A 15,095-nucleotide genomic window follows, 5' to 3' on the forward strand; every position below is an offset into this window, starting at 1 on the left:
TGCGCACCAAAACCAGCCACAAGGCAGTTAGGCCACGGCGGTGAGCCGCCATCGGCTATTTGGGGTGGGAGATAATACAAAATGATTTGTCTCTGGTCCTGCAACACTCCATCCAGCTCTCTGCAAGCAAGAAAGTTCACCAAGCCAACGGGGCGAAGGGGAATGGTGTAGTGTCACCCCTGGGTGTCAGTTGGGGGCGTGGTCTATGCAGATGAGGGTCGCGCAGGGGCTGCTGCATCCGCAACCTCTGTGGAAATGCGAGGGATTTCCACGCGGCGTGGAAGAGAGCGCGGGTCTGCGGGTGGCATCGGGGAACATGAATCGAGTGTGCGCGTCCGGGGCGATCCTGGGAAAAGCGGAGAAGTGACCGTGAGTTCAGAGTGCAGGGCCGGTGGGGCTGAGTGGGGGCTGTGGGTGAGAAAAGCATACTTACCTGGCAGGGGAAATACCATGATCACGTAGGTGGTTTTCCCAGGGCGAGGCTCACCCATTGCACTTGGGGTGTGTTGACTCCTGCGATTTCCCCAAATGCGGGAAACTCGACTGCATAATTTTTGTTAGTGGGGGACTGCGTTCGCGCTCTCCCCTCTTATCTTCGTTTTAAAAAAAGGGATATTCTTGTTTTCTTTTCCTTACAGTCTCCTTTTATTTCCCTTAGTATGTGTCTAGGTGGCTTATCTTGCCTTTTAAGTGGTCTCATTTTAGATTTTGGCCTGGTAGTCAACACCTTTCTTGACTCCAGCTCAGTACCAGCGCACCTCTAGCTGAAAGACATCAACCGTTGCTAAGATGCAATTCTTCTGGTTAATTAAAAACAAAACACCCCTCGTGGTTTTATATCTCCCTAAACATAAGCTCCAGTCTCTTTATGGTCACCGTTCTCGCGGACACGTCCTGGGTTGCACCCGGCTCCGCCTCAGATCCCTGCGTTGCGTAGTCGCGTAGTCACAGTCGCATCCACCCTCGTCCCTCTCTACTCCAGGTCAAGTCCCTCTTTCTCCTACCCGTCTGTACCGCCTGAGCACTGGCACCGCACTCGCCTTTCCCACGCGGGGCCGCGCCCGAGGCTCCAGCACACACCTGGGGTGACCAGCTCCTCGCGTGTCTGTGCTCCGGGTTTGCAAAGGATCGGACCCTAAAGCGCACTTGGTCTCCTTCGCGGAGTCCTATTGGGAGCCCGGACGGTGAGTCCGCCAGCGTGGATTCCCCGCGGCCCAGACACCCCGCGGGGTCCCAGCGTCCCGGAGGCGCCGGGTCCATAACGTTCGCGTGAGCTCGGGAAGCGGCCGTGGGGCACGCGGATGCTCGGCCCCCGCAAGGTGGGCAACCCAGGTGTGGCCGCCGCAGTGAAGCCGAAATCACATAGGAGACGCTGCAGAGCCTTATTAACTGTGGCTGTGGCACAGTCGGTTAGTGGGTTCTACTGTTGATCAGAAGACTGGTGGTTCAAAGCCACCCAGGAACTACAACTTTTGGGCGTTTAACTTTTCCAAATTTGCAGCCACTTGTGTGCTAACTTGGCAACTGGAAAGTGCACATCCCTGCATCCCTACATCCTTCTCAGAAATTCCCGAAGCCCACGAAAAACCCAGCTCACTTAAGGCCTTCCTTACCTGTCACACGCTGTCTCTTTATGGCCTGGCCTCTGGCAGGAAGAACAACAAAGCTAATTTTTTGGGGAGTGGGAGTGCTGAGGGGGGCACCTGTGGACAACCCCCACCTGCTGTCTTTGTTTTATTTGGGGATGACGGAGAGTGGGGATCCTCCTTAATGAAGGAAAATTATGGACAACAAGTCACCAAAGCACAGGAAACGGGCCAGATTTTAATAAAATGGGTAAACTTTCCACCAATGGCTAAAGATATGCACATGAGAATTAGGCGACCACAGCCTAATTCGTAGTCACAAAACCCTGGAACCGATTTATTTCGAAAACCATGGGATGTGGAAAAACCAAAATAAATCACAGAAACGGGCAGGCCCGGCTGTGTTTGGTAAGGAGTCTGGGGACCGGCAGTGACGGTTTTGGTCTCTGCCGGTGGGCGGCGTCTAGGGAAGGCTTTGGACCGCTAGTTCGCCCCCTCCCCAGGTGGCCCAGCCACCACGGAGAGGAGGGCAATGAAAGGCTGTCACGTGCTTGGGGGAAATACTACACCTGCAGGAGTGGTATCGACCCGCAGACTTCAGTTAGCGACTGCCCTCACCACCCAACCGAGGCACGGACGCGTGCACTAGGCGCCGCTCCCAACCCAGCGGCTTTAGAGAAATCACTTCTGCAGCACAGGCCGGTCCGCGCCAGGCTGAGCTTGACTGAGGCTTGGGTGAGCATCCGCTGTAGAGCACATCACTCGGCGTGGCTCGCTGTGATCGTATAGTGGTTAGTACTCTGCATTGGGGCTGCAGTAACCTCGGTTCGAATCCGAGTCACGGCAATTATTGTCCTTCCCGTCTGGTGTGCTGCTTTCTTGGCCCCGTGTCCCCACGCCTAGCTAATGTCTTGACACAGACTCCAGTCTCCTTAGTTCAAGTCCTGCTGACATGGAGGACCTCAAACAAACACTATTATTACAGTTTGCAGTTTGGAGTCTTCACTGTCGATCACGCTGTCTCAGGTGGAAACACAAAATCGCCTTCATTGCCAATCACCCTGAGACCAGGGCATAGGTAAGCACCATCTTTGAGCAACACCCCTACTTCTGGTTTTGGTGCAGGCTCGCTCTGAATGTTCCTATCTGGTGTTTTGTCTTAGTAAAAACACATTAGCGGGAAAGCTTGTTTTCTATGTTCTGCCCTCCCCATTAATAGTGATGGCTCCTGCCAACAATTATAATTAATATTAAACCTCAGAGTAATTATTTATAAGCATCAATCGGACAGCGCAGAACACAGAAAACCCTCGGCTACAGCTAATTGTGTTTCCCTTTAGTTTTCTCTGCATGATGATGTCATGAACATGTTGTACAGGGTGTGTACCACATTCTACTGAAGCTGAATATATGACCCCGAGGATGCGATATGTCTAGTTTCTCTGTAGACTGCTGGGTATACACGGAGCAGGCCATGCCATCCGTATCCATATCCAAGGTGCCATCTGCCTGTGTAGCCCATGGCTGGGAAATCACTGTGCAGCCCAAGTGGCCTGGAACTTGCTGATACAGATCCACGCCTGTGAGTTGTGGGTTTACAGGAGTGTGACAGCTCACCTGACTAAAGAAGAGTCTTAAGAGTGAAAAGTTGGAAATTGCTTTTTATTCATAAAGCATTCATTTATTCAATGGGGGCTTTAAGACGGCGGTCATTATAGACAGTGTGTAACCTTAACAAACTATTAAAACAATGGAAAGAACAAAACAAATAACAAAAGATAACAAAACCTTACACTAAGATGAAGAAAACCAAAAAAAAAAAAAAACCCGAATGCAGATATCCCAATATATAAACCAAACCAAAACAATCTAAAACATAACAAAAACAACCAACCAAACAAAATTAATCAAAATTCCCACTTTCCTTTGGGATTTTCTTTAAGTAAAAGGAAATCAATAACATGAGACAGGAGGAAGTGGATTCGTCTCTGTAGGGAATTCTCATCACCAACACTTGTGCGTGATATGGGGTCAGCGTCAGCTCTGCACTAGAGAGAGAATCTTAGGCTTTGCGTGTGGTCTGTCTGGATGGCAGTGTGACAGAGTCTTCCTTGTCAGATTCCACATCACAGATGCAGTCAGCTTGCCAAAGCCCTTGACAGTAGCTGACAGATTAACTCTTGTTCACCCACATAACCCCCTCCATGTTGTTTTACCCACACCAGGGCCACTAGGTGTTGAAATAGAAGCAGAAGCGGCAGGGCTGCGTCCCCGGCACCCGGCCGCCCGCATGGCTAGTTTATGCCCAGAAATAATTACACGGAAACTGTATTCTTTCAAACACTGCCTGGCCCGGCTAGTTCCAGCTTCTTATTGGCTAGCTCTTACATATTGTTCTAACCCATTTCTAATATTATATGTAGCCCACGAGCTGGCTTACCAGGGAGGATCTTAACCTGAGTCTGTCTGGAGCGGGAGAATCATGGCGACTCCTCACTAAGCTTCTTTTTCCCAGCATTCTCTTCTGTCTACTCCGCCTACCTAATTTTCTGTCCTATGAGGGCTGAGGCAGTTTCTTTATTATTACAAGACCCACCTACATCAACTAGGTGATGGATGTTAGGCTTCTGTGTAATTCATGGGGTGTCCTCTGAATCTCAGGTTTATTTCTGATGCAGTCTTTTTTCTCTGGACGTGAACCAACAGAGGTGGATCAGATTGTGGCTGGATCCTCTGATGGTAGGTTGATGTTTTCCTCAATGCTGAATTCACAGCAGAAAGGACGTGGCTTTTTCAGAGGAGGCTTGGATCCTGGAGAGTAGAATGTCATGCCTTCAAGGTGTCTCTGGCTTCCTCCAGCCTTCTCAGTTCTCTTAAGAGGTGCTGTCAGAGAAGAAGTGGAAATCAGACATAGAAACTGTCAAGGAAGTCAAGGAAGAAAGCCCACACCATGAATATCCAGGTTGGTGGGAATGGGGCTCCATGGTGGCTCACTTGCCTGGCACATAGTGCTCCTGCTGCGGCAGCTCCATCGGCAGGAGGCTCTCCTCCTGGGCTGTGGTCTCTTCCAGTTCGTGCTCAAGATGTTCAGACCTAGAGGAGATGGACAGCTAGGACGGAGGCCTGGTGGGGCCCTGCCATGCCAGCTTTTGAGCCCCCACTAGCTACACAATCCAGCATCACCTTTTAGCTGAGCTCATTCGCTGTTTCCCCCAAGGGAAAAGGGTCACAGAGACCCTGGGCTGGATGTTTTCTCAACTTTTAAAAACCACTAAAAGTTGAACTGGAAAATACACTCTGCTGACTGGGGAAAAAAAAGAGTATATTTTCCCAACAGCCCAAAAACATTAATTTGAGAAATGTCAATGTCTGAGTCACAGTTCAGGAAAGATAATCCTGATTGGATACCAGGTCAATGTGAACAACCTGTAAAACTCCATGTCTGCCCTCTAGTGGAGCCTACACAACATTGCAGAGAAGGCTCTGATTATTCCTACAGCTCAGAACCTGCATGGGGTTAATTTGTCAGCTCCTAATCTGTTTATGGCCAGAGTAAATCTTCTCACAGGAAATTGATGAACCCTGCAGAGAGCCTGCAACCAGCAGGAGTGGGCTGCATTCAGATCAGCCACAGACTAGAAACTTCTCTCTCAATGTGATGTTCCTGAAGGAAAATAAAGTGGCAGAGGACACACCATCCCTCACAATTGACCTCCTGCTTCTCACAAGAGAAGAAGGGGACACTATCCTCAAAAGACCAATAATCAAACATATTGATTCCTGGACAAAAGTTCCTGGTATTAGCCAACTCGATACTCTGAGGTATTCTTTCCCTGGCTGTGGCTGGGAGCCTTGCCAAATGAATAAAACCCCCAAAGAGGACAGAGATCCAGGTACAGGGGATGCACTAGACTCCATCTTCTGCCAGTCCATGCTCCTACCTCGTCTGGGACTCCGTGAAGTGATGCTGCAGCTTTACTGCCGAGTCCTTTTGCTGGGTAACCAGTTCCTTTGGCTTCAGTAGGGAATGAAGATGTTTCTCCAGTCTTTGTTGTTCCTAATCATTAGAAAATTGTGTTCTTAGGACAGGGTTGTCTGCACCCACGTAAATATGTGTGCATGCATGCACACAGACACACACAAACACACACACTCCCGAACACACAGAAGTGCATGGATGCACACATACAAGCACACTGCATTGCATCCACATGTGTAGTTCCTAGCTAACACTAATGGAGGAAGAGATCACCTGGGATCGTATAGAGAAGAGAGTTAACTTTCGTTAGCCCACACCCTCTCCACCTGTATCCTAACCCAGGCACAGGGATGTGGTGATGTGGTGAGGATTGTGAACTTTGGCTCTGTTTTGATGAGTTTACATTCTATTTCTACTTTCTATGTGTGTGTGTGTTTTGCCTGCCTGTGTGTCTATGCACCACATGCACGCCTGGTCCCTGGGAGAAAAACACAGTGGACAGAGCAGTCAATGTAGTGCTTGCCTTAGAAACCCAAGCCACAAAATGGTGGATGCCAGGGTTCCTTCACCCAGTTAGCCACGTTTGCGTAGCAAGTTTTCCAGACTGTACAATAAAGGCTTAGTTCCGTGGTACAGGACCACTGCCTGGTGGTGGACCAGCCCTCTGCTCTCATTCAGTGCTTCCCAGTGACTCCAAGGGGGGCAGCTTCCTCCAAAAGGAGCTCTCTGAACCACAGGTTGCCTCAGTTTTGGCCTAATGAGTTCAAGGAATGAGTTCAGAAAACCAGAAAATATCTACAACCAGGAGTCAAATAAACCTTTCCGTCTAGTAAGATGATTATGTTGGGGATTTCTCTAAGTCACAGAAGGCTGACTGACTCATGGCCAAATGAGTGCGTGTATTATTTCCTGCTTAACAGTATTCCATGGAAGGGCCTGATTTCACTGAATTTTTACTCATCAGTGATGGGCATTTGAATATTTTTCTGGTTTGGCGGTGCTCTGAGGAATGCTTCTATAACCCAGGTGTCCCCTAGATTCTCTGTGGACCCTTCCTCCTCATTCTGGGATCACAGGGTCATCTTGTGACTGCAGTCCAAGTTTCTGAAAAATTATACATAGCTTCCCCCAGGGCTACACAATTTTACACCATAGCAATGCCGGGGGGTTGGGGGGTCCTCATTTCTGCCAACGTTCATCAGGCCAACTTTACCTCAGCGTAAAGAAGCTGGGAATGAAAGCAGCTTCTGAGCGCTGCAGACACAACGTGTAGTGAGTGATATAGACTATGATGAGCCCAAGTGGGCTGCACTAAGACAGCCTGTTCTCACAGCTCAGCGTGGCTACGGGACTTCTGCTGGAGGGAGACACCTCTGCAGTTCAGAATTTCATCAAGATCCAAGGACAAAGCCAACTGAACCAAGATTAGACAAAGGTGAAAGAAAAATGGTAGCAGGCAATGATGAGAAGAAGAACAACACAGGATGCAGGAAAGTCGTTAGTGGACAGTCACCTTTCACCCAGAGCAGAGAAGGACACACATCCTCAACTGGTCTTTCCTGCCAGGTTCTGTGCTGTGAAGCCAATGAGACAAAGCAGACATTTCCTGGGAGGTTACCTCAGTTCGGTGAAAGGAAAGAAGTCTACTTTTTGTTTTCAAGAAAGCTCTGGGGTTTGAATTTTTGTATTATAAAACACATTAATTCCAAAATAGTGAAAATGTGTAAAAGTTGAGAGAAAACACCAAGTCCTTTCTCTTTCTTACCAAAAGAACCATTTAGCAATAAGATGATGAAGCCGAAAAAGATAGGAAGCTCTACCTGAGAGGAGACGGGAGATCCAAAGAGCTCTGGCCTGGTAGCTTAAGCAGAAAAGAAATATTCTGTTCTAGCAAGCAAATGATCCCCAGGCCCTTGTCCTCACTCACACACTCACTCAAAGCTCTGTGATTCTCTTTATGTGGCTCCCAACATAGAACCCTTCCTACCGTACTGACATGTAGGTGTGTGATATGTGATTTACCAATCTCCCTCAGTGGACTGCAGCTTCTATCAGAGCGGGATGGTTTGTTTTCCAGTCAGGTTGTGTGTTCCAAGAGGTTACTCCCCAGAGAGACTTGTGAAGGATCCCAGATATGAACCATTAGACGAAATGGAGGTGGTCAGCTGGGTAACTGAGTGGACGGTTACATGACGGTGTACATATGTGTGTGTGTGTGCGGTTAGATAGGTGGGCAGCTTGCTCCTGCCGCCTCAGCTTACCTGCCGCTGCTTGGTCCAGAGGTTATAGATCTTCTCGTGGGCCTCCTCACAGAGCCTCCTTGTCTCCTCACAGGACTCTTGCAGGAAAATCTGCTCCTCTTTCAGCTTTCTCTTGTCTTCATTCAACATGCCCACTTTTTCCTTCATCTGTGTCCATTCCCCCAGAAGGCGGCTGTGGAGGGTGCTTAACCATCACAAGCAATGATGAGCTCCGGTCCTCCTCCATCTGCCACTCCTACCTACTAATACCACCTTCCCTGCAAGGTCCCATGTCCTCAGACAGCCCCAGACTGCAGCCCACATTAGCCAGTCCAGTGTCACCCAGGTGATGTACCTCTGAGAACTCTGCACCCCTAACACACATCGGTCCTACACTGATCATGGTATTGGGAGACCATCATCAGGTATAGAGCAAACATGGTCTGAGGGAGGACAGAGGACCCAAGGGGAATACATTCCACAGCTGTGTCCCATAGCAACAGACTCTGTAAGCCCCTGTCAGAGTCCCAGAGACCATTTATGGTGCAAACCATGTTTTCTATCTAGAAGCTCTGGAAGCTGATAGGATCATGTTGGGAGGGGCTTTCGGACTCCTTGCTCTTGGGAGGAATCAGTCTGGGAGGACAAGTACAAGGTAAACAAGCTAGAACCACAGCCCTCGCATTGGTTCAAAGACAAAGGGGGGCGGGGAGAAGCTATCCTTCCGAAGTACGGGAGGGGGGGGTCCCATCCAATCAGACACTCACTGGTAGGTGTTGATCTTCTCAGTCAGCTTCTTGGACTTGTATGAGCTCTCTCTAATTTCCTTGTGGAATTTCTCCATCTCTGACATCTCCTTCTGATGATCCATTTTCAGCTCCTCAAGCTCAGAATTCAGCCTATGGTAGAGCATGCGCCCAGGAACAAAGAACCCCATGAACACAGGAATTAAGGCTGTGTCTCGGATTATCCTAGTCCACTGGATGTCACATCCTGAATTCTAGGTACTAGGACCTGTTGATGTTTCTTAGACTTGCTAAGCTGCCCCAGTGGCAGAAAGGCAGAGCGTCAAGAGACAGACAGGCTACATGAGCTTCTTTAGTAGGCCTGGAGGAACAAACTAGCTCTTTTTAAGATGTCCCAGGAGTCTGTGCCACGGGTCTGGGCCTACAGGAAAACAATGATGACATGTCTCCTGTCTTCAGAAAAAAAAAATGTTTATTCTGTGTTCCTGTTTTCACAGGGATGCCCAGAACTTATAATCAAGATTTCCACGGAGGAAACCATACAGTACAATGACTTCATAAACTCCCCAGGGAATTCCATTCAGTCACCAAGGCGAGCTCGAAGAATGAGGGCAGGGATGCTCAAAGTGGGACTCTCTGGCCTCAGCACTTATATCACCTGAAACTCTGAGACAAACAAATCCTCAGCCCTACTACCCACCTCTCACTCCTAGCATCTGGACGGACACACACACTATAAGGGAACCCCTCAGAGACAGTACAGAACACACTCAGACATCACAGCACAAAGAAGATTTAGTGACTCAGAGGAGCAATCATTGAATGTGGCGGGGGAGGGAGCTGCCTCTGAATCAGGCAAGGGCTGAAGGCAAGCAATGTTTTTTTTTTTTTCCCCAGCGGTGGGTTTTAATGAGATAAGGGGAAGTCTGTGCTAGGATGAGTTGGTGAGACATGATTGGACAGGTAAGCCAGAACAGCCAAATAATGAATTTTGATTTCTGGACCTCGGTGTTTGGCTTCAGGAATGAGTCAGTGGCCAACGAAGGAATGAGCCCTGGGGACTAATTTTAGGAATGCAATTAAATGTTTTTTTTTAATTTACAATTTAATTAAATGTAAAAAAAAATCAAGGGAGAGGGAAGTGAAAAGGGCAAAACCTGCCACTGCCATATTGGCAATGTTTGGGCCCCTTAGCCTTCACCCACATAAAGCCATACACAATTAGGATGTCAGAGACAGGCAGGTAGGTGGCATTATCTCAGAGTACAAGAAACAAGAGCAGATAGCTTCCCAGATGAGCTGCAGGCCTCCCAATCACACACTGAGATGGACCTAGTGGACCAGGCCCTGCTCTCAGAGCAACCAGCAAGAAATCACCCAGTCAAAAACAAAGACTCCCCATGAACTCAGCCCCAGCATCTCCCACAAGCCAACACCTGTCCAGGCCTGTTTGAAATGCACACTGTGAGCTCACACACTGCTGCCCCATCCATAGAATGTGACTCAGGCCGCAGGCTCTGCTTTTCAGTAAGAGGAGGCAGAGCAGCCTGTGTCCCCATCTCACTCCTGCCCAGGCTTCAGTTCTGCCTCTCAGATGCACATGGGAAAAGTAGTTGGGGCAGGAGGACACCTTGGAGGTGCAGCCTCAAGTGACATGAGGAATGAGGGGTGGACACAGGAGGGTCAAGACAGTCACCAGAGAAGTGGACATAATGACTACCTGTTGTTCAAATCATCTTTGGTGTAATTGGCCAGGATTGCACGAAGTTCATTCCTCTCATTGGTCATCATCTGGAGCTGAAGGGCCAGTTCATCGACCTTGTTCATCTTCTGCTCCTGCTCAGTGACGGAGGTTGAGGTTGATGTTCTTCCAGCACTCCCTGTAGGTAGATAGACATCAGTGAATTTGTCCAGTTAGATGGTACAGGGCTGTGAGAGACCATGTTGAGTCCCCAAAAGAGGCCCGAGGAAGAGGGAATGCATGGAACCTACTGAAGACCCCCAAAGAGCAGAACAACTGTCCTCAGGTTGGGACCCATAAGCCATGTCTCCTTCCCCAATCACCATTGCTAGATATGTCCATCAATATTGAGAAATGTTATTTTCAGCGGTGTGACTTTTGTTTATGCTGCATTTGTTTAACTCTGTGAAGCTGTGTCACTGTGCCTGTCTAAAACACCTGATGGTCCTAATAAAGATTTGTTCAGCCAATAGCGAGACAGGAGCAGGGATAGGTGGGTCTAGCAGGCAGAACGTGTAAACAGAAGGTGAACTCTGAGAGGAGAATAAGAAGGAGCCCGAGAAGAAGACGGGAGGACTTCAGGAGCCAGCCACCAACTCACTCAGCAGCCATGGAACAAGAGTGAAAGTGAGATTTACAGATAAAATCCCAGAGGCAAAAGGTAGTCAGGATAATTTAAGTCAGGAAAAGCTGACAAGAAACATCCCAAGGTGAGTATATAAAGCCTCTGTGTGTGATTTATTTGGGATCTTGGTAGTGGGTCCCCCAAGAAAGCCAAAAGAGTAAAATATCCCACAACACATCAGTCCCTACTGCAGCCCCACTGACCCTGGGAGGTACAGGCCAGCCCAGTCATGCTGGTTTCAAAATGTCAGCTCCTGTCTGATGAGATGCAGGAAGATCCTGATGCCCTCGTGAATTTCACCTCCCAGACCAGCTAACCTGTGTCCACGACTAAAAGCAACTGAATGTCTCAGAGATGAATGCAGGGATGGGGAGATCTCCCCCCCCCCCGATATTCACATCAGATACCCATGGAACCTACAGATATCCACTGAGGATAAAGTGCAGGAACACCCAACCTTGACGACTCACAGTGACACTGTCTCCTGCTGCATTCTTTCCCACTCAGAATTGTAGTAAGGAGCTCCCAGCACAGCGGCTGCAGCCTTGACCATTCCTAACTCTTGGCAGAAATCCTCCAATTATGGTCTGCTCTTTAGGAACCCAGAGAAGCAGCATAGGCCCATTGCTTCAGATGGTCCCACCTACCAAACCCCATTTCTAGAAGGTCCCATTTGAGTCTCACCTTCTTCTTAGAAAACCAGAGATCCCTCTGCCAGTCGGTGTACTTAGTCTTGTGCATATCTCTTGGTGAACCGTATCAACAATGAATGCCTCTAGGGCAGTTGGTGTTGTCACTACACTGGTGATGTCATAGAAGATGCCAAGCACTCTCCAGGATACAATAGAATGTTCAGACAAGAGACTTTTGGGATCATTACCTATCTGATAGATAGCTCTTTCCCAATTTACAAAAAAACCAAGCTACCATTTCCAGGAGCCTTCCCTGAGTCACAGCCGAAGCCCTCAGCACCTCTTCCTTTCAATCCAGAGGTCACCCTGATTTATTAGAATCCAGTTCATTCTAATTCACAAGTTCATCCTGGGTGGAGGACAAGATTTACCTTCCAGAGACCTCCCAGGAATGGCTCTTCCCATCCTTAAGACGGGGAATCAATAAGATGAGAAATAAAGGATGCTAAGACATTAGCCCAGGATGAGGGGGAAGGAAGATCACATCCATACAGTGAACAAGCACATCAGAGAAGATCCACGGGACTGAAACATCGTAGGGGGTGGTGGGGAATTGGGGGTGTCCTGTCAGAGCAATAATAAATCACATGGGCAATAATGAAAAAAATATCAAAAGCTTCAGAAGAATACTTTCCAGCCCTCACAGTGTTAGCAAAGGCATGACCAACTGTTCGTAGATGAGGCTGAATTTACCTAAGGCCTGGGCATCCCCAGGGAAGCCCCCAGACACCAGGAACAAACACTTCCAGGAAGAGTGATAGCCCATTCCTGCACTCTAGTTAGAGGAGAGATGATTGGCTAGCGAGAGGAGAGGAATTCAGAAACCTTAGAGATCACTGACATGCAGCAATAATTGGTGGCTCCTGCCTTGCAAGGGGTTGTGATGTAAAATGTGAGAACCTCCTGCTTTGTCCAGGGGACGTTACTCTCCCTCTTTTTAGTGTCGCATAAGCAAAAGAAAATCCAGTGACGGTGAAGGGCAGGGCTGGAACTGGAACCACTGTGGTCCCTCTGTGTTTCCCTCACAGAGGCAGAGTGAAAGCCAAGGGCCCTCAGCACAGCAGTTGAAGCCTTGACCATCCCTGGCTCTCTGCCAAACACACCATCAGAAATCCTTGACTCGGGGTCTGCTCTTTAGTAACTCAGAAACGCAGAAGAGGACCATCGCTTTCCAGAAACTCCCACCTCCTGAGTCCCACTTCTGAAAGGATCAACTTAAGCCTTCGTCCTTCAGGAATCTCTATCCCCTGCCCAGGACTCACTGTGGCTTTTCCAGAACCTTTTCTTTCTTGATGTGTGACTCGGAGACTGAAGGCCATCTTCCCTGGGCCTCTCTCTGGCCTCCCTGCGCTCTCCATCCTGTCTCCCAAGCAGCCTGTTCAGTCGCGTCAGCATGGCTGTGGGTGAACCACACAGGCACTGAACGAATGCCTCAAGGGCAGTTGGCGTTGCCACAACACAGGTGACATCACAGAATTCCAGGCTCTCCAGGATACAGTAGAATGTCCAGGTGGGGGACTGCTGACGTCATATGATACAGCTATTAACCCCTGCTAACTACTTTACCCAAAACTGACCTGAAACTAAGGTGCCATTTCCAAGAGCCTCTCTGGGGCCACAGGGGAAGCCTTTGGGCACATTGTCTTTCTTAAGCCAGAAATCTAGCCCTCTGCTTCTCACGTTTTATGTGAGAAGTTGAAAAGCTCACTTCAGAACGTCTGCTCTGGGATGCTTCCCCCTCCTTAAGATCCATACTCAAGTAACGTGAGAAACACAGGATGCTTAGAAATGATGTCAGGATAAAGGGAGTAGAACAGATGAGATCTCTGAAGTGAACAAGCACCTGGTGCAGATCCTCAGACTTTTAGAGATTGGAGGGTTCAACCAATTATCTTTAAGAGGTGGTACCAAGTTAGGGTGTGCTTTCTGGGACCAGGAGAAAAACAGCAGTGGCCCAGGTGTCCTCTCTCTGTGTGGTTCCCTCACAGCACAGCTGAGCTTGGACTTCTCGTTCCTGTTTCGTGAGTTTTCCCCTTAGAATAAATAAAAATATAATTGTTGGGGCTGGAGAGATGGCTCAGTGGTTGAGAGCATTGCCTGCTCTTCCAAAGGTCCTGAGTTCAATTCCCGGCAACCACATGGTGGCTCACAACCATCTGTAAAGAGGTCTGGTGCCCTCTTCTGGCTGCAGACATGCACACAGACAAAATAGTGTATACCTAATAAATAAATAAATATTAAAAAAATATAATTGTTTTACCTTTTAGCTAGCCTGGTTATTTCCCGAACTGAGCTAACTTCTACAGTGCACATTGGACTCTGTGTCTAGAGACCAGGAAGAAAGAAGGGAAGCCTGGGTGTTGATGGGGTAATTGGCCCAGCAGAAGCAGAGCTCATATTATCACAGCGGGACAGGGTGTGAGGAGTGTCTCGTGTGTCACGTGACTGCTGGAATGTCTGTTTTGAGAGTACAGGGACAAACACAGCAACTTTGAGCTGAGCATGGAAGTCAGGTTCAGCCCATTCCTGGAAGAGGCTGTGGGTCATGCCATCAGGTAAGCCACCGAAACCACAGAGGTCAAGCTCAGAGGGAAGGGAATAAGGAATCCATGAAGAGGAGACAGCAGAGAAGCATTAACTGTGGCCTCAACATCAGCCGTGATGTCCGAGTCAGGGAAGTTTTCCCCATAACGCCCTCTTGTGAGGTTTCTGTCAGGAATAAGAGGCCCATTGGGAATTCTGGAAGAACTGCTTCTGGAATACACGTGGAAGGAGTTCAAAAGGTACCAGCAGGGGACCAGAGGACACGGCTGAGGCCCCGGATACGCCCTTCAGGGAAGGACTGACAGCTGCCTGTGAAGTGTGCCAGGAAACACCCGATGACAAGAATGCCGCATGACTAGGAAAAGCCCAGAGACAGGTATTGTTCAAGCTGAAGATCAGAAAAGCAAAGCAGCCAAGCCAGGAGAGAGTTCTTACCTCTACCAAGGCTCAAACAATGGGGGCGATCTGTCTTCAGCGTGACTGTAGACCGCAATGCTCGCCACCAAACCTCCGACTTATATTCTTCTCTCTGCCCAACAACATCACACCTGTCTCCACCTCCCTAGTCCTGGGATTAAAGGTGTGTGCCTTCACTGCCTGGCCTCTAGTGTTTTAGCCCTGCTCTCTGCTCTCCAGGCAAGCTTTATTTGTTAAAATACGAACAAAATATCACTACACAAGAACCTATTGAATCCTTCCGTGTCTGCCTTGGCTAAAGAGAACTGTTTTACCAAAGGGCATGGCGACCCTGAGCAGCGCAGCTGGTGACTGAACAAGGTGGGGTGTAACAGTACACAGTACACGCTTTTCCTCTGAGGCAGGGAACCGGCCAATCACAGTTCTCCAGAGCACCCCATAGGCAGACCATGGCTTTGTTGAATCCATACAACACATGTCCCGTTTCTCCTCCTGTTCTCCCCTGCTTCTTTCTTCCATGGGTAC

At 48.8% G+C, this 15,095-nt stretch overlaps 1 protein-coding gene and 2 non-coding genes across 4 annotated transcripts; 2 read left to right on the forward strand and 1 right to left on the reverse strand.

Annotated features, from left to right (window-relative positions):
* Positions 1 to 425: 425 nt before the first annotated feature.
* LOC126512406 (U1 spliceosomal RNA) lies at positions 426 to 589 on the forward strand. Its single transcript, XR_007595034.1, has one exon. It is a non-coding gene; the product is annotated as a U1 spliceosomal RNA (small nuclear RNA).
* Positions 590 to 2,360: 1,771 nt separating this feature from the next.
* On the forward strand, positions 2,361 to 2,432 carry Trnap-ggg (transfer RNA proline (anticodon GGG)). The gene has a single exon. It is a non-coding gene; the product is annotated as a tRNA-Pro (tRNA).
* A 795-nt stretch (positions 2,433 to 3,227) lies between these two features.
* LOC126497440 (disks large homolog 5-like) lies at positions 3,228 to 14,930 on the reverse strand. 2 transcript variants are annotated; one of them, XM_050135566.1, is made up of 7 exons: positions 14,589 to 14,930; positions 10,272 to 10,431; positions 8,573 to 8,704; positions 7,827 to 8,010; positions 5,528 to 5,643; positions 4,585 to 4,679; positions 3,228 to 4,469 (listed from the first exon to the last, which is right to left on the reverse strand). In XM_050135566.1, exons 2-7 carry the CDS (start codon positions 10,376 to 10,378, stop codon positions 4,300 to 4,302), a joined length of 804 nt encoding a protein of 267 aa, XP_049991523.1. In that variant the 5' UTR covers positions 10,379 to 10,431; positions 14,589 to 14,930; the 3' UTR covers positions 3,228 to 4,299. The 2 variants fall into 2 exon arrangements, with proteins under 2 accessions (XP_049991523.1, XP_049991462.1); XM_050135505.1 differs by lacking the exon at positions 14,589 to 14,930 and adding an exon at positions 12,872 to 13,249.
* Positions 14,931 to 15,095: the final 165 nt, after the last annotated feature.

Source organism: Alexandromys fortis, unplaced genomic scaffold, assembly GCF_014885135.2.
Source record: "Alexandromys fortis isolate MF-2015 unplaced genomic scaffold, M_Fortis_MF-2015_v1.1 scaffold_19, whole genome shotgun sequence".
NCBI classification, from domain to species: Eukaryota; Metazoa; Chordata; class Mammalia; order Rodentia; family Cricetidae; genus Alexandromys; species Alexandromys fortis.

Bases quoted from the DNA above. Each gene is read 5' to 3' on its own strand.
- LOC126497440 (XM_050135505.1), bottom strand. From the start codon at position 13,004: ATGCTGACGCGACTGAACAGGCTGCTTGGGAGACAGGATGGAGAGCGC. The intron at 8,011-8,572 runs GTGAGTGTCTGA...GTGATGGTTAAG, and splicing joins GAGAAGATCAACACCTACCA to CACCCTCCACAGCCGCCTTC. The intron at 4,470-4,584 runs GCAAGTGAGCCA...CTTCTCTGACAG, and splicing joins GCAGGAGCACTATGTGCCAG to CACCTCTTAAGAGAACTGAG.